This window comes from Meles meles, chromosome 13 (genome assembly GCF_922984935.1).
Source record: "Meles meles chromosome 13, mMelMel3.1 paternal haplotype, whole genome shotgun sequence".
In the NCBI taxonomy this organism is placed as follows: Eukaryota; Metazoa; Chordata; class Mammalia; order Carnivora; family Mustelidae; genus Meles; species Meles meles.
The window spans coordinates 78,624,706-78,651,520 of NC_060078.1; the positions used below are offsets into that span (position 1 = coordinate 78,624,706).

At 50.5% G+C, this 26,815-nt stretch overlaps 1 protein-coding gene across 2 annotated transcripts in view; it reads left to right on the forward strand.

The window, feature by feature from the left end:
• The window catches only part of BTBD16 (BTB domain containing 16), a 42,900-nt gene extending 16,737 nt beyond the window's left edge, over positions 1-26,163 (forward strand). For both annotated transcript variants that reach the window (XM_046028019.1, XM_046028018.1), the window contains 9 exons: positions 300-369; positions 1,580-1,710; positions 9,464-9,583; positions 19,415-19,506; positions 20,309-20,391; positions 22,107-22,184; positions 23,303-23,401; positions 24,800-24,988; positions 26,016-26,163. In XM_046028019.1, coding sequence (XP_045883975.1) covers positions 300-369; positions 1,580-1,710; positions 9,464-9,583; positions 19,415-19,506; positions 20,309-20,391; positions 22,107-22,184; positions 23,303-23,401; positions 24,800-24,988; positions 26,016-26,084 — 931 coding nt within the window. In that variant the 3' untranslated portion in view covers positions 26,085-26,163. The remainder of the gene's footprint in view (positions 1-299; positions 370-1,579; positions 1,711-9,463; positions 9,584-19,414; positions 19,507-20,308; positions 20,392-22,106; positions 22,185-23,302; positions 23,402-24,799; positions 24,989-26,015) is intronic.
• The last annotated feature ends 652 nt before the right edge of the window (positions 26,164-26,815 follow it).

A 26,815-nucleotide genomic window follows, 5' to 3' on the forward strand; every position in this document is an offset into this window, starting at 1 on the left:
TGATCAGTCCAGTCCAGCCTGGCCAATGAGTATGAGAGTGAGAAGGGGGGCACACGTGAACGTGTCAGCCTCCTGGAGCACCAATTTCTGTACCCCAACTCCAAGCCCCGCGAATTCTGCTCAGGTGTCTCACTGGCAAAAGCCAGCTCCTGAGGAACACAGGGCTTGGTGGGCGGCAGGACCAGCACCTTCCACACCTCGGTTCCACCCCTGCCACCATCCTGCAGTTGATGCAAACCTCTGGGGTTGCCAGCTTCTCTGCCTGGGGGTCTCCAAGAACCACATTTCTCTCTCTGCAGGTGTGTGGCCATGATGATGAATGGACTTATGCCAAGTACCATCAAGGACTTCTACCTGGCCGGCTGCAAGGTGAGGATAACCTGGACGGAGCTCATCACACCTGGGGAACTTCGGGAGCACCTCAGGTTCTGGGATTTTACCCACCAGGCCCAGCTCAAAAAAATATATATATCTATCTATCTGAAAGCACCCACTTAACTGGTACCAATATTTTATTTTGCCAAGGAAACAATTTTAAAAATCACTTTAGTTTAAAACGACATTTTAAAACCAAATTTTTTTTTAAAATGAGAAATTTTTTTTAAAAAGAGAGAAATTAAAAAGCCTTAAAAATTAGGAGGACAAATAAAAGCACAGCCTTTCTCAGCAAAATAGCAGACAATGTTCCAGGACCAGTCAGGTGAAATTATGTGTGTCTCCCTGCCTGGGGCCAGTCGCTGTGTCAGTACTGGGAATAAATGATGTCATCATAAAGGTCACATTATCAGAGGAGAACACTGAGACCCAAGGAGGGGAGCAAACAGAGCAGGGTCCATCCGATCCCAGCCTCCTTCTGTGAGGCCGCCATTGACCTGGAAACAGGTCCATCTGACTGTCAAGTTCGGTCTGCGCATAATCGGCATGTCAGAGTGCCCTTGTGATCGCCTCGAAGAAGGCACTCACTGCCTCTTTTGTCAAAGACAACGCAGTGCCCTCACCTTTGCTCCATCAGGCACTAGAACATCACTCTGTGGGCAGCATCTCTGCGTTCTGGTCGGCATTTCTCAGCCACTATTTGGCTTGGGAAGGACTGTCACTCCGCGGACATGCAAGGGGTAGTAAGAACTTGTCCAGGACCCTGTCCCTGGAAAAATGTTCCCCACCAGCCTCCCTGTGGGGTACACCCTGCAGGCCCTTCCACGATCAGTGGTTTCAGCGTGCCACCCTGTGGTCACACCACCAGGGTTTGCTCCCAGCTCTGCCACTTGCTAGTTTTTGGATCGTTGGCAAGAGCAGCAATCTTGGGGCCTCAGTTTCTCCATCAGTAAAAATGGGGATAATAAGGAACCGACCACATGGGACTGTGGTGAGGATTTACTTAAATCAACTTGGTGCAGGGCCGGCAGCATAGCAAACATTCCAAACATGTTATCTGCTGCATTTTATGTGTTTGGAAGAAAAGGTTTGAGTGTGTCTATAGCAGGACATGCCCGGGAGCCCGCTTGTAGCGTCGTCACGGGCCAGCAGAGGGTGCTGGGAGTTCAGGATCTCTTAACCCATTGGTTTTTCTTGTCCTCAGTATAAGGAAGAACAGCTCACCACTGCCTGTGAGAAGTGGCTGGAAATGAACTTGGTCCCTCTGGTGGGGACGCAGATCCACCTCCGGAAAATCCCGCAGGAGCTGCTCCACAAAGTACTGCGGTCCCCCAGGTCAGAGCTGGTCCCCAGGGGTGCTGTGTGTGGGACCAGTTGTCGTCCCTGGGGGGATCCTGGGGCAGTAGGACTGGTCCCAGAAGGGAGGTGCTCAAGTGGGACACCCCCATACCCCTGATGGCCAGGCCCAGTGTTCAGCACCCGCTCCTTCCCAAACTCCCCGCCATCCTGGACAGCCAGCCCCAGGTGGGGGCCAAAATGTGGAGTCCTGGGCCTGAGGTGGGGATGGACCCCCTTCACACTGCTTCACTGGGGTAGGGATGCTCTGGGTGCCCGTTTTCTCATTACCCACGTGGCAATTAATTCAATAATTGCCTATGTAATTTTTAAAAATCCTGACAACATTAATACACATTCACGGTGGAAAAGGGAAAATAGAGAAAATCAGAAAAGAGAAAATAAAACCTCTTATCCTAAGTCAGTTTCTATCTTTAGCCCTGACTCCTCTCCCGAACAGCTCTGACCCAGACATGCATTTGACCTGACAGCTCAAGCTACTCAAGCTAACAGCCAAGCCTTGGGGCCCCCGCCCTGTGTGTCTTCACCAGCTGCTCCCGCTAGAGCCTTGGGAACCCTTCCACACCCACTTGGCCTTCACTCTGAGCGCATCAGTAACTCTCCCGGACCCAGCCCATCTCTACGGGCTTCTCTTCCTGGGCACCAGCCAGAGCCTAAACCTCCCTCAGCTGTTCTCTGGACCACTGCAGGGATCTCTAACCCAGGGTCTTGTGTCTGCTCTTGACCCCCACTGAGAACGTAGTCTCTAGCCCAAGGGCCTCTGGTGTGCGCATCTGTCCCTCCGTCTCAGCAGCCACGAGACATCCGTGGGGCCCCCTGAGACTCCAGCCCCCGAGCACCTGCCGCCCACAGGTGTGCTCTCCCTCCTGCCTGAAATGCCTGGTGTCTGGCTGGCTCCTCTGGTCCTTCGAGTCATTCGTGGAAACATCCCGCGTGCTTGACCTTTTAGGTTATTTCTAGTGTGTTACCAACATAAATACAGTACCGTGGTGCGCTCCTTCAATGTACGTGTGTCTATCTCAGACCGTTTTCCCACATTAAATTTCCAGACGTGCCATTAATGAAGTCAACGGGACTTTCTGGTTTTGTCCCAAGTGAAAAGTATTTTTAAAAATTGTCTATTTGAAAATAAGTTCAAACTGAAAATAGTAAGAGTGGCACAAAGAATATGTATATACGCTTTTCCCCGTTTTGTCCAACCTCTGCTATTTGCTCGATTATCTGCAGCTGTGTGGAGTTTCGGACCCACGTCTTGCTCCTGAGGCCTCTGAGGGCAGGGTGCCTACACCAGCTACAGTTTCTCCTAAATGCTTCCGTGTTTATTTGCTGATAAAAAGAACTTTTTTAATGTGACCACAGTGCAGTTACCAACCATACATGAAGCGGCCTTGATGTTAATAGCTGACGTCATTGGCCCGGCGCTCTCCTTTAGAACGTTCTGGTTTAGGGCGACAGGCTGTATTTAGCTGTCAGGATCTTTGGACCTCCTTACAAGGCCATTGCCAAGTTATCAAGATTGTATCCGCATGGGGTGCACTTCAAAAGCGAGAAGTAAATCCTACTAAACGTTGTACCCGTATGTCAGAGATGAAATGTCTACTCATGCTCATGGCATAGAAAGCATTCCGATTTCAGAAATCAGATCTGGACAGATTCATTCCACTGTTGGTTTGAATTTACCAAGTGGCTTGCGATGTTCTCACACTTAAAGAGTAATGAGGTTGTTAGAACAGAGTTCCGATGTTGAGGGAGACCGTATTATCAGGAGCACCCCGGGGAACCTGGGCGGGCTCCTGGTGTCATTCTGCCCCACTCCCTGCTGCTTCCCCCCTCCCCCACCCACATATGCCCTCCCCCACCCGCCAGCAGAGCAAAGGTTACACAACCGTTGAAGAAAAGATAAACATGGCATATCCCTTAGACTTTTCCTAACACTGCTCCTCCCTTGGAAAGACTGAGCTGTCGCACCCTGGTAGCATTTAACCAAGAACAGGGAAAAATTGTCTGACCACAGCCAGAGCCGCGGTGATGGAATGGGTCTTACAAAATGTACATGAGGCAGGAAAAGAGGTCAAGTACCTTCCACGTCAAGCGTCTAGACGCACAAGCTTGGGGAGACATGACTGATGTGGGAACAGGGTCCTGCTCCTCCCGCCCCTCCCCAGGAGCTGTCTACACACACGGCCCAGAGCCATCCCAGCGGCAGGGGAAAGGGCCCTGCGTGGCCTCAAGCAAGTCACCAGCCCTTGTGCCTGGGAGGCCTCCAGCTGGCAGCGCCCAGACCTCCTGTCCACGTTCCCCCAGGCAGATTCTCCTTGGTCTGCCCCCGCCTGCTTTGAAGCTGGAGGGAGGTGGGGAATAGAAGGTGCTGGAAGTCGGGGCCTGGCCACACCTGGTGCCTGGTGGGGTCTGAGACATTCACCCAGGCTCGGGCACCTCACTTCGGCACGCTCGTTGGCTGGTGGGTCTGGCACTTTGGACCGCAGCTGATTAAGAACAAACCTTTCCAGACTGGCTGCCCCAGCTTGCATTCCCACCAACAGTGGAGGAGGGTTCCCCTTTCTCCACATCCTCGCCAGCATCTGTCATCCCCTGACTTGTTAATTTTAGCCATTCTGACTGGCGTGAGGTGGGATCTCATTGTGATTTTGATCTGTATTTCCCCGATGCCGAGTGATGTGGAGCCCTTTTTCATGTGTCTGTTGGCCATCTGGATGTCTTCTTCGCAGAAATGTCTGTTCATGTCCTCTGCCCATTCCTTGACTGGATTATTTGTTCTTTGGGTGTTGAGTTTGCTAAGTTCTTTATAGATTTTGGATACTAGCCCTTTATCTGATATGTAATTTGCAAATATCTCTGATTCTGTCAGTTGTCTCTTGGTTTTGTTGACTGTTTCCTTTGCTGTGCAAAAGCTTTTGATCTTGATGAAGTCCCAATAGTTCATTTTTGCCCTTGCTTCCCTTGTCTTTGGCAATTCACAGACCTGTACCCCTGGGGCTAATAATACAATATATGTTAATTTAAAAAAAAGAGAATCTTTAGATGAGTTCATGTTTATTGAGCCCCCTGGGGTATGTGCCCTGCTCTGTGCACCGTCCCTTTCAAGCCCCACAGCCTTGTGTGACAGGCGCAGTTAGTGTCCCAAGGATAAGAGGGACAATAAAAGGTAGGGCTGGTTCAAGCCCGGAGGTCAGGCTCCAAAGTCCAGGCTCCCTCCCTCCACACTACACTGTCTCTTAATTTGTTCCAGAGGCCACGCTGCCCGGCAACCAAGCTCGGCTGGGACCGGGTTGTCCTGGCAAGTCACATGGCCGCGGGGGGTGGGGGGGGACATGAGGGGTCAGGGATAGCCCATCCCCTGGGCCCACTTAGGGTAGACAGTGGCCCGTCCCCCAGCTTCTGGTCATGGTGTGTGGGTCTCTACGCCTCATGGAAACAATGTCCATCTCAGCAGATGCTTCAGCTTCTGGGCCATTCACCTTCTTGTTCTGAAGCCCCTTTGACCTGATCTTCCTTTGGTTCGTCAACAGCCTTGCATAAGCTACACACAGCTTTCCTGACCTCCGGGCCCTCTGGCTTTTCATTTCTTCGCCTGGGCCTTCGGCTGCCAGTTCGGTTTCTCTTCAGAGGTCAGCACTAGGTTACCCTGTTCCGTGAACTCCAATACTATGGAAGCTTCATTCTACCTTCTGCTTTTCTGGGAGCCAAGCTCCTGGGAGACTTGGGAGAAGTGGAAAACTCCACCAGCTGTCCAGTTCCTATCTGCATGGAAAGCTGCCCTACAACCCGGGCTCTGTCCACTTCTCCCGGGCTTCCTGCCCATGACACCATCGGTCCTAAGGGCTCAGGAATTCCCAGGAGAAGTCACCCTTGTCCCACAAAATCTGGAGCACCGTAGGGCATGGCTCTCACACAGCTTCTTCCTGAAGCTGATGCTTCTCTGGCTAATGGCAATGACAGCTCCCAACTATTGAGCACTTGTTGTATACAGGACACTTTGAGTGGGTTATTGACCTAACTCCTATAGCCACGCAGTGAGGTGGATGCTGTTACCTGCATTTTCATGTGTAGGAAATGAAAGGATTGGCTCAGTTCCCTGCACGCAGCCTGAGAGTTGGGATTTGAAAACAGGTCTGACTGGCCTCAAAGCCCCGCGTGATCACCAGCCCAGCCCACCGCTGTGCTTTGCATGAGGACTCACTTGTCCCTATTGATAATCAAGATCAATAAGGATATTGATGGTTAGTTTTTATTGTAAAAAAAAAAATTGGGGGCGCCTGGGTGGCTCAGTGGGTTAAAGCCTCTGCCTTCAGCTCGGGTCATGATCTCAGGGTCCTGGGATCGAGCCCCGCATCGGGCTCTCTGCTCAGCGGGGAGCCTGCTTCCCCTCCTTCTTTCTCTGCCTGCCTCTCTGCCTGCTTGTGATCTCTGTCAAATAAATAAATAAATAAATAAAAATCTTTTAAAAAAAAAATTTAAAGGTAGGAGGAGCCTAGAACATACAATTGGACCCCCCTCCCAAAATGAACAGTGACATTTTGTCGTAAGAAAGAAAGAACAGTGACATTTTGTCACTAACAAAACAGAAGACGACCACGCTCCCTCCCCAGCATCCTCTTGGCCCCCCCCGCCAAGACAATCAGACCATTGTCCCGGGCCTGCGTGAACCCAGTCCTGTGATTGTATTCTTACTCCATATGTACGTGACTATAAATAATGTGTAATATCGTTTCCTAAAAACTTAAACTTCAAATCCGTGTTCTCATTGTGACCGTAGTGCTCTCCGGCCTCCTTCGTTTTCTGATACAATGCAACGTGTTCTCTCCATGTCGATTCTTACTTGTCTAATTAGCATTTTCAATTCGATGTTGTGCAGACTTCCAGTGAATGGATAGAGAGCAATTTTTCATTCTCTTTCTAATAGCCGTTTGTTTTATTTTGCTTTTTTATTTATTCGGGATCCTTGTTCATGCTTTCTTGTTTGCACTGATACAGTTTTCTCCATAGTCTGTACTCAAAGCGGGGCCCTTATTTCTTACGTCTAATTTTCTAAAAAAAAAAAAAAAGACAAGCAGTGTCTTGTTAACATTTTTCTCTTGAACAAATACCACTTACCTCCCAATGGCTACTACTGAGCTCCCGTAAACACAGTTAGAACAGCCCAGATGTTCACCTGTGCTGGAGGGAAGTTTAGGATCTCTGGGTTCTGCGAGGCCATCAGAGCTCTTAAGTAAATGAAAATATGTTAGAATGTCCTCAGCAGGAACCAGTACTTCTGGGGACTGGAATTTGGCCTAAAGGTGGAGGGGCCCGGGCGCCTGGGTGGTGCAGTCAGTTAAACGTCCAGCTCTTGGTTTCGGCTCAGGTCGTGAACTCAAGGTCCTGAGTTAGTCCCGTGTCAGGCTCCACGCTCAGTGCGGAGCCTGCCCTGACACCCCTCCCCCGCCCGTACGTGCACACACTCTCTCTTTCTCTCAAATAAGTAAATCTTTAAAGACAGAGGATTTTATTTGAACAATTACCCTTCATAATAAAAGTAAAACCAGGCGTATCCCATCCTTATCGCAAAAAAAAAAAAAAAAATAAAATAAAGGAAAACCAGGACCCTGATTCGGGGAGCCCCAGTGACTCCTCCCACATCGCTGCCGGCTCCTCTTTGGTGAGGTCCCAAAGAACCTCCGGGCTTGGGGACCTGGGGCTTGGGTTCTGCCCCAGGCGTCACGCAGCTCCCCAGCCAGAGCTGGTTGGCGGACTGGCGGAATTCTGTGTGGGCACATCATGTACTAACAGGCTCTGTGACATCCCCAGTCCCTTCTCGCCCTCATTGCCCAGACAGTGACAAATTTGATCCCGTCTAGCCAGCATCAAAGCCCGTGCATCTGTAGGTGGCCTGAAAACAAAAGCAGAGAGACATTCTCCTGCGGCCAGAAATAGTGTGAAAGGTGGGTGGGTGACCTTTCCACTTCCTTTAGAGTCACCGCTCAGCTTGGGTCCCACCCACGAAGACCACTCAAAGTGGTGGGCGCAGAGGCTCTGATAGGTCAGGAAGCCAAACATGCTATCCCTGGGCTCATGGTGGGAAATATCAAGGGGTTTAAGACCGGCTGGAATGACTTCTCAGATAAGCAAGCTGGTGGGAGGCTTTGGAGAAGCTCTCCGAGAGACCCCCTTACTTTACAGAGTTGACGTTGTAGGGAGTGTCACTCCTTCTCACCACTTGTTTCTAGATAAGCAGTCTCATGTCACTGCGGGCAGAGTGTGGCCTCCACAGCCAGGACCCAGCCCTGTCACTTGGGAGTCGGAGCTGCCGTTCGTAAGCTCACTCCTCCGTGCCGGGCCCTGCGCTAATGATCTCTGTGTGTGTCGTCGGCTCGATAATGTCCACATCCCAGCCCGAGCCTGGGAATATGTTAGGTTGCATGGCAAAGGGGAAAGAAGGTTGCAGAGGGATGACCTCGAGCAGGGGAGGGTGTGGCTGGATCACCCGGGTGGACCCAGTGTAATCACAGGGATCCTTGCACATGGAAGACAGGGGCAGAAAAGTGAGAGCTGGAAAGAAATTAGAAGGTGCCGTGCTGCTGGCCTGAGGACGGAGGAAAGGGCCGTAAGCCACGGGATGTGGGTAGCCTCTGGAAGCTGGAAAAAGCATGGAAATGGTTCTCCATGGAGTCTCCAGGAAGAATGCCGTCCACACCTTGATCCCAGCCCAGTGAGCTCCGGTGTGTTCTTCTGACCTCCAGAGCCACAAGATCATAAATGTGTGTTGTTTTAAGCCACTTGGTTCATGGCGGTTTGTTAGAGCAGCGACAGGAAACAGCATGCCCCTTAAGGAAACCTTAGCACCTGCTGTCACCGCTATCTATGGATACAAGCACCTGTGAGAGGCTCCGCGGCCAGCCTGGGGCTGGACTGAACCCCATCCAGCTCTGCCCCCACAGTCCTGCGAACTCGACTCAGTTACGTTTCCCTCAGCCCCAGCTGGGACTAGGAAGTGATGATGGAGGCACTGATCTCAGTGCAAAACTTCAGACGGCACCAAAGGACCTCAGCTGCTGAGATAAGTATATTGCGGTGCAGTGTTTTAAAATCAAATTAATGCAAAAAACCACGATGAACGAAATATTAAATTTTTTTTTAAAGATTTATTTATTTATTTATCTGACAGACAGAGATCACAAGCAGGCAGAGAGGCAGGCCGAGAGAGAGGAGGAAGCAGGCTCCCCGCCGAGCAGAGAGCCCGATGCGGGGCTCGATCCCAGGACCCTGGGATCATGACCAGAGCCGAAGGCAGAGGCTTTAACCCACTGAGCCACCGAAATATTAAAATTTTTAATAAATATAGGGTCAGTCTGAATTTATCTATGTAAGTAAAGAATAAATCTCAACTTTGCAGGGTTGTTGTACGGAATTAAGTGAAAGAACAGATGAAAACATCTCGGGCACTCCTGTCTCTTTAAAGCTGGCCATTGGTGGGGCTGCACAGCCGGTGGGGGGCGGGCTGCTGAGGGTCACATGCCAGCTCCCCGTAAGGGTCACCGATAGGTCCCTGGATCCTGTGACCTTGAGAACGTGACCTTGGGAACGTCATTTAACATCTCTTTGTCTGAAGTGACCTGCAGACTCAGCGGTGGTGTTGCCTCTTTCCTAAACTCACCTTTAACTTTGTGTTTTTTCTTACAGATGGCCTGAGTTGTTGCTACTCCTCAAATTTCTTCTTTTTCATTTTGGCCAGGTTGTTCACTTTCAACGAGTTTCATCTTCTGAAAACGCTACTTTTGTGGGTCTTCTTGCAACTGAACCACAAAATCCAGACGGTTCCGGTGCATGAAACTGTGCTGGCGTTTTTTAAAAGGTAACGTAACAGTGCGGATTGATGAAATGCACATACGCTGGTTTTTACACTCGTAATATCCTGGAGGAAAAGCCTCAGGGATACGATTTTTCATAGCATCACCCAGAGTGCACTGACTGCAATTTTTTTTTTAAAGATTTTATTTATTTATTTGACAGACAGAGATCACAAGTAGGCAGAGAGGCAGGCAGAGAGAGAGGAGGAAGCAGGCTCCCCGCTGAGCAGAGAGCCCGATGGGGGGCTCGATCCCAGGACCCTGAGATCATGACCTGAGCCGAAGGCAGAGGCTTAACCCACTGAGCCACCCAGGCACCCCTGAATGCAATTTTCTTTATGGGACTTAAGGTTATGGGAATCCTTGGAGCCCCTGGAGTGCTTGAAAATGCGAATATGTGAGTGTTACAACCTGAGATAACCATGTGCTTCCAAACTCTTGTTCTGTCCAGTAAAAGACATTATGCACAAAGTACTCCTTTCACTCAGAAAAATTTATTACCAAACCACACTGACCTTCAAAACATCATGTTTAAAATGTGTCTAAATGGGACCAAGTCATCCTCCCTTATGTTTCATGAGAGCAGATGACATCGTGAACTTCCTGGACAAATAGAAAAGCATTTGAATGCACAAAGCTTTCATAGAATTAGCTCAGTTTCTTTTACTCTCTAAACTTACGAATTCTAGAAATTCTAGATCTCAAAAGAGCAGTGAAAAATAATTTCAGCTTAATGGACACCATTTAATTACACGTTGTGCCGTAATTCTCATAATGGCACTCTGTATTTGTAATCTCAGTAAGACTCTGGGGCTGGTTTTGTTCCCATTTTACAGATGAAGAAACTCAAGGTGGAGATGAACTATCTTGTTAGAGATGACGCAAGTGACGGGTTCTGACTTGAACTCAGGTCTGCTGAATCCCAAGGCATTTTGCTGCCTGTTCCTAGAACGGCCAATAGGATTTCTCTCTTGCGTCCGCTCCAGCTGGTTCAGTAATAACTCCCAGCACGCCGGGTTAAGAAAGATTCTGAGGCTGCCTCTAGGTTCAGTGGTATTGTTAGCTGAGGACTTACAGTGTGTCCTCCCCTCCCTGGTCCGCTCTCTGCTTTGAGTTTTCTCTCTGTTCAATCAAGAGTCCGCCGTTAAGCTGTGGTCGCTTGAGGGTAGGGGAGCAGGGTCGGGGGAGGCTGAAATTGGTGGTTTACTGGCTCCGTCTCGTACCTCTCTAGCCTCAATGGACACTTTGTGAATACGCTCACATCTGTCACGCAGGCTGGCTGTGGAGTGTGGGGGTCCTGTCACCAAAGATAGTCCCGGGTGGTCCTCAGGCCCTGCCTGGAGGACGTCACTGATGGCATCACCGTCACTGTCAGGTGGAGGAGCCTGCCCCCAACCTCGGCGGGACAGGGGTCTCCAGGCACCATCCAGTGCGTCCCAGGAAGCAGAGGTTCCGTTTCTCGTGCACGTGTGAGTTTCACAGATAAACACATCTGCCCCGTACTCATCAGCGGATTGACCTGTTTAAGCCAAGTTTTTCATTTGCATTGTTCTGACGCATGTAATCCTTTTCTGGAACACCCGTGCACGATGTTAACTACAGAGCTCATTTTTCCTGCCTCATTATTTGGGGAAAGCGGTATTCAGTGCCAGAATGACATGCACTTTGCTTAGTTTCTATATAATTTGCTTTGAACACAAATGCTTAAACCACTCCCCCCCCACTCTTTTAATAGCCCCAAAGACACTTTTTCCTATGAGTCACACGCACCAGGAAGACTTGCTATTTGGCTCCAAGTTAGCACTCATACTGGAAACGGCTTAGAACCAGGAGGTAGGAAATGAGCTGGGATGTGGAAACTGTGTTTTTAATGTGGGAGAAATACTGGGAATGGGGCTCTCAGGTGTGTAGCCCCATCTGCTGAGTGGGGGTGGGGGTGTCCTTGGGTTTCCTGAGCTGGGGTCCCGAGGCTCCTCCCCTCCGTCATTAGCTTTTCCATTTCTCTCGCATCTACACTGGGTTCCATTTTGAGCCCACACCTCCCTTCGTGGCACTTCCCAAGCACCCGATGCCACCTTGTTCCTGGTTAGAAACCACTTGTGAGTTTCCTTTTGGTGTCCATACCTCCTCCCGGCCCCGTGTTCTCAGACCGCAGCACAGGAGGGAGTCCCAGGGGCCTGCGGGCCTGCCTTCCCTCTGGCTCCCCTCCAGCAAGCTCCGTGCCCCCAGGGAGAAGAGACGCACCATCTGGGCCTCCGTGCCCCTTCACTGTAGTCATCCGGGCCCACCCCCAACCTTGAGGACCATGTGCCCAGTTTTAGGATCATAGGTGGTTCTCCTCCCATCACAGGTCTCCTGCCCCAGAACAGGGGCACCTTGAAGGTGCTCCCTCATCAATGGCCTCCGCCTCCCAAATGCATGTGCCCGGGGACCTCAGTCTCCTGAACCTCGGTTATCTCCTGAGCTTGCTGCTCCTGCTTGCCTGACCCCAGGCTGTTCTGTCCACTCTGCCACTCTGTGCATGGTGGGGCCTCCCTGGAGAGCCTCTGTGACCAGTTCCCCTACGACCACATGGTGGTACCTACGTCCTGACCCCTAGGAGCATCCTGAGCAGCTTGAAGGAGGGAGATGTGGGCCTTCATCTCAGCCCTCGCTTCCCGGCACTGGGCTGTGCACGAAAGGCCTCACTGAGTGATGAGTTCCCATCCATCGTTTTTGCGCAGCTTGGTTCCCCTCACAGAAGTGGGTCTTCATAGGTTGAGGTAAAATTCAGAGACTGCCTTGTCCGTAGCAACTAGGAGTAATGGGGCTCAGAGGCAGGTGACTTGTGGCAGGTGCCCATTTGGTGTTCTGGACAAGGAAGGGTTCCAAGGCTTTCTCTAGACTCAGGGAGAAATTACATCTTGGTGGGTTAGCGATGTCTACCCCAGACATGGCAGTGAGCGGCGGTGGTTCCCTTGCTCTGTATTGGCCAACCCCATCCTGGCCAGCCCCAACCCTGGGGCTGACCCGTAGCAGGGCAGGGCCTTGGGGCTGCCGGCCCAGCGGGGCTGGTGGCTTGAAGGCTCGGGCAGCAAGGAGGCATCTCTGCTCATAGACCTGGGCCAGAGCCGGGTCACCAGGGGAACTAAACTACACAGTTCAATGAGGCCAAGGGGGACAGCTAGTCATGCTTCTGTGGTCGCCAACAGGGACGTGCCATGGGGCATTAAAAGTTGAGGCAGCTGCCTCTGGGAGACAATGTGTAGGCTTAGGAATGAGAATCAAGGAAGCTGACCCTTTGGCCCAGTTTTTAAAGTTGCTACTATTGGGGACATAAATGGCAGAGTGACTTATTAAGGGGTCTCCCAGTGCTCAGAGTGGACACTTTGAGGCCATCACCAGATGGGGACTTCCCCAAAGGGACCGTACTTTGGTACGTGTGACAGTGGGCCAAGCCGCCTAAATCTGAGCTGGGGAAGGGGGTCCTGTGAGCCCCAGGACAATGCCACACTGCAGCGCTGGATGTGGTCTCGGCTAGCCCAGCAGCCACATGGGGAGGGCTTGAGGCAGTGATTGTGTAAAAAGAGACCAGATGCCCCTTTTCTTTTTTTTTTTTTTAAAGAGTTTATTTATTTATTTGACAGAGAGAAATCACAACTAGGCAGAGAGGCAGAGGCAGACAGAGAGAGAGAGTGAAAGGGAAGCAGGCTCCCCACTGAGCAGAGAGCCCGATGCGGGACTCGATCCCAGGACCCTGAGATCATGACCTGAGCCGAAAGCAGCGGCTTAACCCACTGAGCCACCCAGGCACCCCTCAGATGTCCCTTTTCTGATCTCTCTTAGCAATGTCCAGAAAACAAGCCACGAGGGAAGGTATTGGAATAATGCCTGCAAATAAAGACACAGGTCCAAGACTTTCTTATTCTCCTATTTTCTTTTATCCATTGATTTTTTTCAATATTTTATGCATTCAACACATAGTTAGTGAACACGCACTCTATGCCAGGGACACTGATGGAAAGGGGAAAGGGAAGTTTCTCTGCCTAGCTAGATGTGTATGAACATCTTCCAACTTATTTTCATTGCTAAGTATAATATTATAGGAAGGGAACACACACACACACACGCACGCACGCACACACCCCTCAGCACCCACAGTCTGTTTTCTGGCAATGGTTAATTTAGAAAAACAAATAGACTGGCCAGAATTAAATTTAACATTTCCTTGTAGGAAAACAAAAAATGTAAGCAAAGCTGTTGCCTCTGTCCACAGAGGAAAAGTCATCGTTTCTTTCCAGTTAGCAGTCTGAGGACATCCAGGAGAGCTGGAAATTCTCCTCAGTTGGAGTAAAGCCAGAGGCAGGCAAACTTTGCACTTTTTTTAAAAAGCACATTTTTCATCAAAGTATAAAATACATACTGAAAGTGTGTGAACCCGAAGTGGATTTCCCGGAAGTGTGAGCAGCATCCAGCCCCACAGACAGACTTGGCCAGCCACCTGGAGCGTCTTATCTTTGCCCCCACCTTTCCCAGAAAAAAGGCAAACAACATCCTGGCTTCCTTTCCTTTCAAGATGTCTTGGCTGCTTTTGAGCTTTGTATAAATAGAACCTTACAGTACACACTTTTAATGTCTGCCCTCCCTTTCACTTACCGGAGCATCTGTAAAGTCCATCCAGGGACAGATGGCCAGGGACGGCAAGGGGCGGGCGCAGGGTCCGTGAGTGACATGGTGGTGAGGTAGGAGCTGACCTGGGTCTCCCTGAACTTCTTTTATTTTGAGAGTCTCTGAGTCGAGGGAAAGTCCTGGATAGACCTGTAATTCTAATCCTTCACGGACTGATTGATCACTAAGTGGATCCCTTTCTCACACAAAGATGGGTTCCAGCAGTGGGCTTACAACCTCTCCAGGAGGAGGTCATTGACGGCCACCAGCAAAGCCAATTTCCATGTGATCCCAACTCCTAGATTTCCATGAGCGTTGCAGCCGAGTCTCCCCTCCTTCCTCGGGGCTATCCCCGTCTGACCCAAGGACTCCTCCAGGAAGCCCTCCCAGATTTCACCTGCTCACTGGACAGATTCCTCCCTTGAGCTTCTCTTTGCAGAGAGAACAAGAGCACGCGCTGACCGTGTGAGTGGGCACCGGCCTGACAAAGCCAACACTATGCTCCCCTCATGTCCTGTGAAGGGAGCCTTGGCGTAGAGCCACTCCGCGGCCCCCCACATCTCTGACACCTGAGCCTACTGATGTCTCCAGGGACACGCTTTGTGATGTTATGTGACAGGGAAGCCATCAGCTGTGTGTCTATTGTGATTAAAAAGGGGCATTTGCAGATGTGGCCCCAGAGGCGTCATGAAACTGGGCACCCCTGGTGTGACAACTCAGATCTCTTAACCAGAACATTCATTTTGAAACATCCCGTGAGTCACGGCCATGAGAGCCATTGATGGTTCTGTCTCAGCTAACCGAGCCCTGTGCAGGGAGGTGAATACATTTGGGGGCAACAGGGTTTCTCCTCACTGGACTTTGGTGTTTCTTGCCTTTTTTTTATTTCTTCTCTTGCTCTGACCACACTGCCCCTGCTCCCCTAGAGTTTGGCTCTCTGGGCGCTGAAGCTCCTTTGTTTTCAAAGTCTCTAAATATTATTGATCTCTATGCCTTGCTAAGTTTTCACTTCCTTCCTGTGGCTTCTTGGCTTTCCACCCAAACCCGGTAGCCCCAGTGCGGCTTCCTCGGTAAGATTAGAGATGTGGCAGGGGCTCAGGGGTGAGAAGTGTCTGACTCAAGGTTCCTTACAAAGGGCAGAGCAAATGACCATTATATTTAGACCCACTTCTGCCTTGGGGCAAAGGTCAGGACCAACTTCGTTGTCAAGATGACATGGAACAGCGTCTCCATGAATGTCTGCCAGGACTTGGCCTGGCAGATAAGCCGGTGACGGCAGCAGGGGGGAGTCCCATAAGCGCAGGAAAATCAGCACGTAATAGCCTCGTCTGCGTGCACCTGTGTGTGCGTGCGCGCTTGCGCGCGTGCGTGCACTGGGGACGGGGACAGCTGGCACTGCTCGAAGAGACTCTGTGGGCGAGTGGAGGGAAGGGATGGGAGGATGGACGCTGCCAGGTTGGTGGGACGAGCTCCTCATCCAATTCATTCACTCAACATACTGCAAGCCCACGGAGCGCCGGGCCTTGCAAGAACCACCGAGAGGAGGAGAGCAAAAACCGACGCCAAGCCCCGTCTTTGTGGCATTTCCCACCTCCGAAGCAGAGACAGACCATGCATTCAGTAGATAAGATGTACATTAGCAGACGGCGGCCCGGGGTCTGGCTCCCGCCCCTGCTATGAACTGGCTGGAAGACGTCGGGCCAGGACCTGACCTTCCTGCATGGACATTAGCATATCGGGACGGAGGCAAGTTCATTGTGACTCGAAGAACAGGCCCCTGGCGGGAGGTTCTCAAGGGCAGGGGCGTCTAGTAGGCGAGGGTGGGGCAGCAGTCAGAATCATCCTCATGGACTGGGCTAGGGGCTGGGAGCCAAGAGGACCGGGTCGTGGCTCCCGGCGGGCCGAAGGTGGCCAGTTCTATACCGAGTTCTTTTTTGCAAAAAGCCATGTTCCTTTCTCATCGTGAGTTATTGCCCCAAAGTGTGGAACTTTTTTTCTTCAAACGTCACCTTAAAATGTAAACTATTCCTTCATGGATTGCTCATAGAAATGGAGTGATGTTTTAACCCTCATTCTTTTTTATTATGGTAAAATACGCAGACCATAAAATTGACCATTTTCACCATTTCGGGGTGTTCCGTTCAGTGGCAATAAATAAACACATTCACACTGTTGTGCGACCATCCCCTCCTTCCATCTCCAAAATGCTTTTATCTTTCCAAACGGAAGCCCTATGTCCACTCAACAAGAGCAGCCAGCCAGCCCCTGCCCCAGCAGACCCACCGCTCTGCTTGTGTCTCTGTGGATCCCACTACCCTGGGGACCTCGCCTACGTGGAATGGCACAGTGTTCGTTCTTTTGTGTTGGGCTTATTTCTCCTAGCATAAAGTCCCCGAGGCTTGTCCGTGGAGTACCATGGGTCAGAATTCTGAAGGGTATATTTTAAGGCTACACTCCTGGGGTATTGGGGCTCTGAGTCAGATGCTCACAGGAAGGGCAAATGACCAACATATGACGGGATGGGGGAAGTGAAAAGGCTGTGGCCAAGGGCAGCTCTAAAATGACAACCTGTGACAGTCAGAGGGGCACTTGTCCCGGGCACTGCCTTTCAGGAAGTCTGTGGGGGATTTGTCCCCGGGACCTTGAAAGCAGGACCCAGAGCCAACCTGGGTGTGTCTTTCAGTCTCAAGGCCTAGGAACTGTCCTCCCCAAAGGGATCATGACCCAAGGGTTTCTTGAAGAACTTGAGGAGGCAGACACCATGGCCTGAAGTTTGCCCCCAGAAAAGTCGGTGCCAAACCCAGAGAGATCTTGGCACAGACATGGCCCCGAGTGCCTGGGGGACCCATGCCAGCGCTCAATCGCACCAGCAGAGCCACGCAAAGAGGCCCCCGACTTAGCGTCAGCATTTTCTCACTTTGTGTGAAGTGGGGTGAATGTGCTCACGGTTGAGCCCGAGATACTTGGAGCCTCTGCCTCCCGACAGCTAAAAGGAACCAGGAGAGGAGGCAAATGTCCCATGTCACTTTCCCAGGGACGAGAGGACAGTGGTGGTGATCACGAGATGGGGAGTCCTCTCTGGTGTACTGTGCCCAGCACCATCACCCGTGGCTGTTGTCCCCACGGGACAGAGAAGGAGATTTGAGCTCAGGGAGGCTCACTCCCGTAACTGATGGCCAGCTGGCCTGGGACTGGCACCTCGCCAAAGCATGGCTGGACAATGGAACAGCAGACTCATGACCTCGCAAGTCGGCCGCCACCAATGCCCTGTCCCTGTGACCCAAAGGGATCTTAAAGTCCAATCGCATATCTCAACAGAGCTCTTGCCTGAATCCTCGGAGAGAGGCGGTCTGTCCGGAGAGCTCCTGGCTGATGGGCTATGAGGTCTGAGCATCGGCCCCAGGGAGACTCAGGGGTCTCAGCTTCCTTCCTACAAAGCTGCAGAGTTGGTTCCCGGGGGCTTCCGAGTCGTTGAAGTGCTGTCCTCTTACTGTCTTTTCCCTTTGGGGCTGAAACGGTCTTTAACCCACTGCTCCAGCAGGTTCTCGCTTCTAGGGGCAGTGCCGGGCTGTGGGAGCCCTTGCCAAGGGCGCAGGCTCATTCCCCAGAGCGCTCAGCCCAGCCCCTTCTGCCCTCCTTGGCACCTGCACCCCACGTGATGGCACGGAGCTCGTTCCTTGGTTAAACGGTGAGAGAGAGGCAAGCGAGTATTATTTGTTCAGCTAAGATATCGTGTTCTTGGGCCCTGGCATGGCCTACACTAGCCCAGCTCCACCTGCCCTGGGGAATGGAGGGCTGGTTCCAGGATCACTGATCACTGATCACCGATCCTGAAAGTATCAGCCTTCCTTTGCGCATGCCTGATCTGTCCGCTCCTGGAGACTGGCACCCAGCAGATTCTAATTAATAATCATTGGATTGAATCAACGCATTTGTTCCTATGCCCCTGTCTCCTCCCACAATGCCTCAGCATCCTTACACTTTCTCCTGGGACCACTCACAGGGAGAGTCCCAAGAATTCCCATTTGAAAGCAAATGGTCCTTGGCAGGCTGGCGGGCACCCCCAGCAGAGGCAGGACACGGGCCAATGGTGCGTTCAGTCTGGCTGAGACAGGGTGCGATTTGGACAGCACTCTTGATTCATGGAAAAATAATCTACAAGAGCCCTTGGCTGGTCTCATACGGATTTGCCTTGAGGGAATGACTTTGCGTTTCCAAAGGGACTTGGAAAAATTACCCCCGTGGTCTCCATGGGTGAAAAGTGACCCTTTCACGAAACGAGTTGTTTCAAAACAAGAGTGGTGGGTGTGTGTCTACGTGTACGCGTGTTCTCAAAGGGAATCTGATCTCAACCCAGCCCTGACCTCAGCCACGTGTGGAAATTAACTGGAGTTTAATATGGGCAGTAACCGCTGAAGGTCTGATTGGAAAAGCTACTAGAACTCGTTACCCACATTCCTTCTTTTTAATCCTTCCAGAAAATACTTTAAAAATATATTATTTATTTATTTATTTGACTGACAGAGACACAGAGAGAGAGGGAATACAAACAGGGGGAGTGGGAGAGGGAGAAGCAGGTTTCCCATTGGGCAAGGGATCCAGTGTGAGGCTGGATCCCAGGACCCTGGGATCATGACCTGAACCGAAGGCAGACGCTTAATGACTGAGCCACCCAGGTGCCTGATCAAGCACTTTTAAAGGGTCTACATTGGCCCCTATTGAAATGTCAGGCTGTGTAGAGGAGGAACCTGAAGTCCCAGGTTCAAGTCCTCACTGAGTCTTTGTTTTTCATCTGTGAAATGGAGCCGAAGACACGTGCCCTCTCTGGCCCAGTAAAGGTTTGTGAGACCCAAGTGAGAAAATGCATCTCGAAATCCTCTATACAGTAACTCGTTACCAGCAGTCACTTCGTGAACATGCTCTGTGCACCTGCCAGGAGCATGGCTTGGTGGGGGATGGCAAGGGGACTAGAACCGGTGCCTCATTACCACCTCTGGGGTCAGCCCTCACCCAGACTGCCTCAGCTGCCCTCTGCTTCCACACCCCTCACCCATCCAGAGAGAACCAAGCCCCATCTACTCCTGGCTGGTGAAACCACTAGTCTCTTTGACGTGACTTCCACTCCCCCTCACCAGTTCCGGAAAGCAGTCTGATGACAGTCTCTTGTTCCTCTTTGCACCTCTGCTAAGCTTCCCCAAGAAGCATTCCTTTCTGGATCAGGACGTAGGACAGAGCTTGATGCCCCTCTTCCTTTGCCTGCGTCTGCACGGCATCATCAAAGGTAAGCCTCCTGGGAAGCTGCTGGGGACTCGCCCGACCCCTCAGCCACTCCTGGGAAAGACCCAGTAAGCATCGTTAAAGGCATTGTCACTTTCAAGCTGTGTGACTTTGGGAAAGTAACGTACCTTGCTGGTGTCAGGGTCCTTGTCTGTAAAGTGGGGGATAGTCAGAGCTTCCATGAAATATGAGAGTGGGTGAAGGGCCCTATGGGCTGCAAAAGCGTGTGCGGCTGCCAAGGGCTGCGTGAGTGTCCTCTAGCCACGTGCCCCGCCTCTTAGAGTAGCATCGCCTCCAGGTGAAGCAGCTGGGGGGAGGCCTGTGAGTCTGTGCTCCATGCCCGGCTTTCTCAGCCTCTTGTGCTGGGCCTGGCAGAGGCCTCTCTGACTTGGAAAGAGGTGGAAGCTAGTGGGCAATGTGTTTGGGGCTGCCCACGTGCCCCCACCCCCCAGGGAGAACTTTGCGAATGAAAGGACATTATTCAGATATGATGGATAACTCTAAAACCCAGGGATAGTTGATGGACCCCAGCTAGTTCTGTCCAAGTTGCTTCTAGACAACCCAAAGACACCAACGATCAAACCCCTGCCCTAGTAGGGCAGGATTTCGGCCAGGGGAGCTGTGAACACTTTAGGGAAAATGCTTGGTGCCGTCCCATTTGGGCTCCATGCACCTTATGATCTCCGGGACCCTGGTTAGACCCTCCAGTCTTCAACCCTCAACTTCCTCCTTTCTCCGTAAATCAGACTTCTGCCAGTGTGTGATGAATATATCTATAAAAATGTTCTCTTTGTGTTTCTTCCAAGGCAAAAATCTGGAGGAGTTAAGGCACATTAATTTCTTCCCGGAGTCCTGGCTGATCCGAGTTACAGCCAACCATTACCAGGCAGTGAGTTTCCAGCTCAGCAAGGAAATAATTATTGAAATTTATTGCTTTTCTGACTCGGCTTTTTCTGGAGATGTGTTTTGCATCTGAAACCCCTGGGCTATTGAGGTCAAGATGGTTTTGGCTCCTCCTCTGGGGCAGTGGGGAAAGCCAAGCCTGGAGGGCCAGAGGGGGAGGAGACCCCAGGCTAGGAACCCAGGCACCCCGTGCATGCGCGCTATTGACCCAGAGCATGAGGTGGGGTCCGGGAGCTCTGGCTCCACCGCCCTCGGGACCAAGCTCCCGAGACACACATGTAACATGTGCGTGCTACTGGGAATTTTTAAAATGCAGAGAAATGGAAAGAAAAGACATATCCTCAGACCCATCGCCCAGAGACAACGCCTGCTGATATCTCATTGTATTTATCGGTTGTAAACTCTTCCACCAAGAACATTGGCTCTAAACCATGCTACTTTGCCTTTCCTTTAGAGTGGAAAATGTGTGGTGTTCCTAATTGTTAACTACTATAAATGACGGTATGAGAAACATATTTGCACCGGATAACTTATTTTACTATACTTAGAATTGTTTCTTTTTAAATTATTATTATAAAAGATTTTATTTATTAGAGAGAGTGACAGCAAGAGAGGAGAATACAAGCAGGGGGAGTGGGAGAGGGAAGGCCAGCTTCTTGCTTGAGCAGGGAGCCCAATGCAGGCTTGATCCTAGGACCCTGGGATCGTGACCTGAGCCACCCAGGCGCCCCAGAATTATTTTCTTACAGGCGATCTTAAGAATAGAAAATACTGGCCCCAAAAGGAGCATTCATTTTTGTTCTTGATACATATTAAAAATTTAGGACCAAATTACTCTTTCTCTAGGAATGAATGAGCTTACTTCCCTTCGTCCATGTTCAGCAATGTGGGGCGTTTTATTTTGGATCACTTTTATTAATTGAGAAGAGAACAATGAAATTTCGTTTTTCTACATGCATTTCTTTTATTACTAGCAAATATGAATATTTTTTCCATGTGGCATGTCCCCCTTTGTGAATTGTCCACACGAACTGTTGTACTTCTTGTGTTTCTAATCGTGCATTTTTAGGGATGAAGTAGGGCAGTGTTCGAGTTCTGAGGATTTATGAGTCACTGGTTAAAACTCAATTCAGCCCAACAAACACCTATTGTCATGTGCAAACCACAGGGCCCAGTGCCCCAGCACAGCAGATAATGACTCCATGGAACAGAGCGTCTCTGGACGTAACTCAGATCTAGGCTCTAACAGCAGAGTTGAGGCGGGAGACCGGCCCTGGGGCTGGACGCGGCAGAAGTCCCCCCTCCCCCCAACCCTTTCTGTTCTTCTGACCCAGCCCACCTCCTTCCTTTTGCCCCTTGCTGCCAGCGTCATTCATGCTGCCATGCGGGATCATGCTTGTGACTTCGTGGCCACCATCATCCTCTACATGTGATCGGGCTATTTATGTACACGTTTTATTTCCCCGGGGAGACTGCTCAGGCATGTTTCTCATTCTCATCTTGGCATCTTCTCAAAGCATTGAGACAGGACCTGGCGCATGGGAGGCTTCAACAAATCCTGCAGCCTGGCTGGGTGGCCGAGTGTGGGATCCAGAGACAGAACTCTTTTTCAGGCATGGTCGGGGCTGTGGGGTCAGCGAACCGACGCGCAGATGGTGAGAGGAGTTGGTGTCCAGGTGAGCTCATGGGCTTCTCTTTCAGCTGGAGAATGGAGGTGACATGGTCCACGTGAAAGATCTCGCCACCCAGGCCATGAGATTCGGGCTGCTCTTTAACCAGGTACAGACCGCTGGGCCCAGGCGAGGGGAAGGACCGTCCCCCTTCCACACTTGGTTAAGGACTTCTGTATAATCGCTTCTTCCCTCCCTTAGCAAGACCAGGACAGAAAAGGAAATTGTCGTGTCTCCTCCTGCCTGTTCACCACACCCTAGGAAATGAAATTCACAAGTCAGGGGCCTGGGACAGGCCATTCATTGACATGGTGTGCACATCCAGAATTTCTCCTTGAGGGGGACCAACTGTCCTAGTTTTCCAGGGATGGAGGAGTTTCCCTGGGATGCAGAACTTTCTGTTCTAAAACCAGGAAAGGCTTGGACAAACTGGGATGAATTGGTCATTCTCTTCTCCACAAACATCAAGACTTGCCAATGGCTTGATGAGAGATTCCACTCCAAGCCTGTGTTGACAGTTGCAAGGGGGAACCTATTCTGGATATTTTGATGGGTCCCTCCCCCACATCCAAGCATCAGGAGTTAGGGAGGTTGACTGCAAGGCATCTGGGCGCTCAGTCCCTAAGGGAGTATACGAGGCCAGGGGCTGCATTCCATCTTGGGCTACCTGGGATACGCACGGTTCTCCAAGAAATTGCTGCTCTCTGATTTTCTAAAGTCTCCACAGTAGTGATCTCAAAAGAATTTGTGTTCCAGGGACGTGGGGCTCTGAATCCATCATCAGAAACTCCCCTCTGGGTCAGGCCTGGATGGGCTGGGTCTCCCCCCTTGCTTGCAGAGACCTGCCTAAGTAGACAGACTGCCGACCTCAGGGGTCAGGACACCTCACGATACCACGAGTATGGAGTGTCTTTTAGGCCCGTTAAATTGGAGCAAATGCTTTATTCCAAAGGTCTGCAAGCCCCCGAACATCTAAGAACATGCCTAACACATTCTTCACCCCACTAGAGGAAGCACAGAGCCATTAATATGTCACTGAGTGCTAACCTGAGGGATTTGTGAAGTCACTACACTTTGGCTCTTCCTAGGCTAAAATTGCTGTTGTGTTTTAAACCAGCAGTCAAATTAGCCATTTCTGTTTTAGCTAGAATTTTTTTACTGTGTCCTCATGCCATTGAACACTGAAGATTTTTTCCCTGCTCCTCTTGTTTATCCTTCCCAATTTAGGAGTATACAACTCATTCAGAAATAATTGCCGTATATGGATTCTTCTTTGAGATAAAGGGAATCAAACATGATACTACCTCTTACAGTTTCTACATGCAGGTAAGAAGGGCAGAGCCTAGGAAAGGTGTGTCTCTGAAACAGTCTTTTAGATTCATATTAAATCATTATTCAATTCATACTAAATCAATAATAATTGATTAATCACTTGTTAATAATGACCATGGAATGTGTTGTAAGCCTGATATTAATCATGTTTCTACAACATGATTTGATTTGTACAACCTTGGGAGCTTGCTATCGGTGGCCTGTTTAATCGATGAAGATTTCCAAGCTGAAAGTCTTCATGTTTGTATGGCCTCTATTGACAAAGCTGGGGTTAAATTCTAGATTCTGCCTCCACTTTCGGGGCTCAGTGCATCATCGGTTCGTACATGGTGGGTGATCTTTATTGATGGCCCCTCTTCGGTGGAGGTAACACGTAGTGCCCACAAGGGAAGAGGGAACTGTCTTGTTGAGAGAGTCAGAGCAGTGGACAGGACACTGGTGAAGTCAGGAAGGCAGATGGCTTCGCCTTGGTGCTCCTGCTAGACTTCTGGAAGAGTACTGTGTTGAAGAGCAGAGAGTCAAAGTCAAGCCACATGGCGAGCTGCATGACCTTGGCAAACTGATGAACCTCCCTATGTCCAGCATCTTGAGCTTTAAGGTGGAGAAGGTAAGAGGACCTACCTCACTTGGCTGTGGGCTGTATTACTGTGTTAATTTGTGCAAAGGCCATTGGAACAGGGCCTGACCCATAAAGCACTCTATGATGATGATGATGACATTTTGACCATGACAACTTTGACCAGGGACTGCTGTGTTCCACTTAGGATTTGCTTTATCAGTCTCTAAGACATCAAGCTCCTGGAGAAACCATACCTCATTCATCTTTTTCTTATCACTACTAACCATAGTACCTGGAATGCAGGGGAGGTATGCCTATATCATGAGTAGATAGAAGGACAGATGCTTGAGTGAAGAAAAGGGAGTTTTTAGCCCCAGCTTTGCCACCCCCCATCGCATACCCTTGAGTGAGTCACATCTCTTTCTTGCGTCAGTTCTTGGTCTTCAGTGACTCAGGCAATTCTCTCCATAATGGATTTTACTGGATGGGAGAGATGAATTCTGTAACAACGCCCGTTGAAATGCTCATGTGAATACTATGTTGGTTTTTAAATTCAGGCCAAGCAATCGTGAAGACCGTCCAATTCAGTACAGCTTGACTTAAAGGCATTTTTCTGGGTTCACCAAAGCCCAGTCTGTGAGTCAGTGGTTTTGCAGGGTGAGGGCTCTCCTATTAGCTGACTCAGCAGCAGCAGCTCTCAGGAAATGGAGCCCTGGGGGGAATACCCCTTTGCTCCAGGCACGGATTATATGGGAGAGCCAATGAACCAGGTGTCGCTAACTCTGGGTCACCCCACTTTCAGTTCCACCTAAGGTGGATCACCCTCTTTGCAGAGAGTGAAGCACACTGACTTGGGGTTCCCGTCCTTGCTCTATGAGCATGGCCCCGTTAGCCTGAGATCGGAGCGCTTGGTGAAGTATGAGATCAGAGCCCAGACCCTGGTGGACGGCAAGTGGCAAGAGTTCAGGACCAACCAGATCACCCAGAAGTTTGGGTTTGTCAAGCCATCCTGCAAAAGCCATGTGAGTGTCTGTCTTTGACCTTTCTCCTTAATATACTTTGTGCTCTTTCTCTCCTCCACCACTTGTTGGGGATCCCTGGCTTTACGTCTCCAGAGACCTCCGGAGGATGCTTCTCACTTTCTAAAAATTAATCATAGCTCCACACCACGCTAGAGACCGACCTTGAATGAAAAGCTGAGGGACATTGAAAACTCTCACTATAATGCCAGATCCGTTTTATAAATGTCAAAGGGTACTGTGCTGGAGGAGCAGAGACCTGGTGGAGTGTTATCTGTCCCCTCCACCCCCACTGTCACCTACATGTGGCCTGGGATGTGCACCAAGATCCGTGGCCTGACCTACCTGCCTCAGTGGCCAGGCCAGCATCCAGGTGGATTCTCTACCTGACCCAGCTCCTGACAGGTGAAATCCAAAGATGGCCAGGGAGCCTGGCTGTAGTCCTAGAAGGAACCTGGGAATTCCAGAATGTCCCGGGGCCTCCCTTGCTGTCCTCTAGGGAATGGGACTTGGCTTCAAGCCAGGGAGTTGTTCCCAGGCCTGACTGCACATCAGAACACTAGGCCCTTTGCATGGTCTGCAGCCCCGAACCCCACCCAGCTCCTTAGACCAGATAGTCCACCGTGTGGCCCAAGCATTGGTGGTGTTTAAAGATTCCCAAGCTATTCTCTATGATTTCAGAAGCCAAAATCACAATTTCCCGCATGGAGGTGAGAGCAGGGAGGCCAGGATATTGGCTGGGAGAGAATATAAAGAGGATTTCTTTACTGTGGTCACCCAGGAAGACTCACTCGTGAAAATTCACCAAGCTGGACCCTTAAGAAGTGTGTACTCTATTGTATTTATGTTGTACTTAAATTTTTTAGAGTTTGTTTTAAAGAACTTCCCCAGGTGGTTCTCATGTGCAGCCAGAGTTGGCAATGACTGCCATACACAACAGTGACGCCCTCTCTCTCCCTCGCCCCTCTTCAAGAGGGCAATTGTGTTTATCCTAAAAGCACCATTTGATTTGTTTTGTTTTATCTTTTAGGCCCTGAAAGTCCAAACTGTGGGCATCCCGATCTATGCAAGTTTCTTATTCATCTTCCCAACATCTTGACAATTTCCAGAGAGATCTATGGGATTTTTCCTTCTTCTACCAGTCTGCATAAAAGAAAATAAAATGACATTGAAGGGACCGCTCAAGCCTTCAGCTGACTTTCCTAGCTGGCCATGGTCTTAGTAGAACTTTTGCCCACTGTCTCGGTCGCGTTGCTGTCACAGAGTACCACAGGCGGGGGAACTTACAAACAACAGACGTTTATCACTCACAGTTCCGGAGGCTGGGTGTCCAAGATCAAGATGCTGGCACATTCAGGGTAGGTTCCGGAGAGGACTTGCTTCCTAGTTCAGAGACAGCCATCTTCTTGCTGGGTCCTTGGAGGGTGGAAGGGACTAGGGGACTCTCTGAGGCCACTTTGTAAGGGTTAGAGTGGTGTCCTTATGACCTAATCATCTCACAAAAGCCCCACATCCTAAAACCATCAGCTTTGGGGGTTACGATTCAACATAGGAGTTCTGGGGAGACTTTCAAACGGGAGCACCATGTTTGTATCATTTGTGGATGGAAAATACCAGACCTGAGTCGGTTCACCATCCTTCACCTCAGAGCACCTGGAGGCCAGCCCTAACTTATTGCCTGCGCAGGAGCACTGTGATGGGAGTGTCAGCAGTTGACAACATTCTCCAACTGGGAGCACCAAGTGCTCCCCTTTTCATGATGCTTCTCTACCTGCTCACCAGGACACACCTGACCCCTGTCCCTGCAGTTTTGGGGAGGACAGGGAGAGA